The sequence below is a fragment of the Nanorana parkeri genome, unplaced genomic scaffold, assembly GCF_000935625.1.
Source record: "Nanorana parkeri isolate BGI_ZX_2015 unplaced genomic scaffold, ASM93562v1 scaffold758, whole genome shotgun sequence".
Taxonomy (NCBI): Eukaryota; Metazoa; Chordata; class Amphibia; order Anura; family Dicroglossidae; genus Nanorana; species Nanorana parkeri.
In genome coordinates, this window is record NW_017307026.1 from 309349 (window position 1) to 311646 (window position 2298).

A 2298-nucleotide genomic window follows, 5' to 3' on the forward strand; every position below is an offset into this window, starting at 1 on the left:
CCCCCCCCCCCCGGCCTCCAGTGATCAGAGGCCCGCTGACATCATCACAACTAATACAGGGCCTATCGCGCTGGGAGGATGCTGGGGGTAAGTTCACGAGCCGGAGCATAGGAGGGATGGAGAGGGCTGACTACTGGGGGAGCGGGGATCAGGTAAATAAATGTCCTTTACAAACTCTCCTAGCAGTTAACCCTTGCAGTGCAGGAGTAGCCCTACTACAAGGGGAGCTTTGTTTTTTACCCGGAGCATTGGCTACCCGGCTCCCAGGATCCATCCATCCCAGATCCATCAATACACACAAGCTGCAGAAACCCAGCCACTGTGCCAATCAGGTGCAGACAACTGTCAGTCTCACATACCCCAAGGAACAACCGGTGCCAGCACGCCCCATTAACCCACCATGCAGCTTCCCAGTAGCTTTAGGTTTTCCAAATGCCCATGTAGAACAATGCCAGTAGCCTAGAGGCCGTTGCGCACGGTACGCCTCCTGCTTGGCACACACAAACTCAATATTCAAAGGGACCCTCTTTGTTCCCCCAGCAGATGGAAAGCTCACCCACCCTCTATTAATGAACACTTATTGATAAGATGCCAGCACATTCCATAGCTGAAGCAGCAGACAATGGCATAACATGCAGAAATCATGGCGTGTTCCCCAAACACACACATGTCATGACTGGGAAATTAAATAAGTTACAATTGTATGAGACCAGACAACACAGATACAACAATGCTGCTTCCTCTATAGGTGCTCAGCATTGAGTCCACCCCCACCATTGACAGCTGATCCAGAGCTTGTCATAGGACCTGGTGACAGCCCCCCAATACATTGGCTTCCTTCCTGAGCCCTGGCAGCCCACCATTTATCTGCTGGGCTCAGGAAATGTTCACAGTCCCCTGTGATGTGCTGGATGTGACATCACTGAATGTGATCAGCAGCAGCTCATCTCTCTGCCTCCTCCATGGCACAGCCGGGGATGTCAGTGCAACACACACACTCACCTTCTGACAGCTCGAGCTCCAGCTCCGCCAGGTGTATTCTCACCTCCTTCGGGAGGGCTGACATCTCGAAGCCTCTCTCCGCCATGGAGCCGGCCGGATAACACTCTATTAAGCCCGGTGGTTTTGAATTAACCGGAGCTCAGCGCATTGCAATCGCTATGGCCGCCATGCCAGGCCCAGCCTCACGTCACATGACCACAGAGCCGCACATAGACATCCCCGGGCTGGTAAGCGCTGTGCACTGACACCAGCCGGTGTGTGGCGTTACTGCATGCGGAGAGCTGACTGAGGAGCCCAAATGGTAACAGTGAGGACCGGGACGTGACTGCCACCTAGTGTACGAACCTGAAACTTCACCATCCGATATTGTTAAAGTTGACCTATACCAGTGGCGTCACAAGGGGGGCGACACTAAAATGACTGACAATCATTTTGGTGTCACCCCCTCTAAAAAGTCGGGCACTCGGTCATGGACCGAGAGCCTGTCAGTGTCAGGAGAGAGGAAGGAACCCGGCATACCTCATCCCTAGGGTTGCCACCGGTCTAGGATTCACACGGACAGTCCGGATTTTGATTGCTGTGTCCGGGTTTCATGGCAGCAGAAACCTGGACACAAGATGTCAGACAGACAGGGGCAAACAAAATTAAGATAGGGGCTACTGGCCCCCCACTGAAAATAGTCTCAGCTGTGATATTTACATATGAATGGGTGGCGCTATTTACATATGCATAAGCCACGACTCATTCTCTCACGACTCAAGTCAGCACGTCCCTAGAGTGTGTTCGGGTTTCGCTTGAAGAAAAGGTGGCGATCCTAGGGTTGCTGCCCGTACGGGATTCACCCGGGCACATTATTCAAACTGTACTTGGTGGCACCCTGGCGAGTGGTGGGCAGCAGGGAGCAAGCGGCAGTCCGCGACCGTCGGGCGGGGCTGTCTTCTGTGGCTGGACGCTCCGCGATTGCTGTGCGTTGCAGCAGCTCCCACTCTGGAACGCACCACAATTGTTGTGAACTGGCCCTTACTTTTATCTTAAAATGGGCTTTCAGGTGCAGTCCAGTGCGTTTGCATGCATTTTCCCACACGTTTACATGCATTTTGGTGCACTCCAGGCCATACATATTAGTGCATGCAGCATTTTTTTCTCCACACCGGAACAGACCGCACTGGTGTGAACAGAGCCCAGAAATTCCATAGGAATACATTAGGATGCATTTCAGGTACAGACCAAAATTGTTCTGGTCCAGACATGGTGTGAACGAGCCCTGAAGACAGAAGTGTTTGCTTGGCTGGTTCA

The 2298-nt window shown here is 52.8% G+C and overlaps 1 protein-coding gene across 1 annotated transcript in view; it reads right to left on the minus strand.

The window, feature by feature from the left end:
* The window catches only part of DIP2B (disco interacting protein 2 homolog B), a 181664-nt gene extending 180476 nt beyond the window's left edge, over positions 1 to 1188 (minus strand). The window contains exon 1 of the mRNA XM_018564543.1: positions 1003 to 1188. Within this exon, the coding sequence (XP_018420045.1) occupies positions 1003 to 1087 (85 nt within the window). The 5' untranslated portion in view covers positions 1088 to 1188. The remainder of the gene's footprint in view (positions 1 to 1002) is intronic.
* Between the last annotated feature and the right edge of the window lie 1110 nt (positions 1189 to 2298).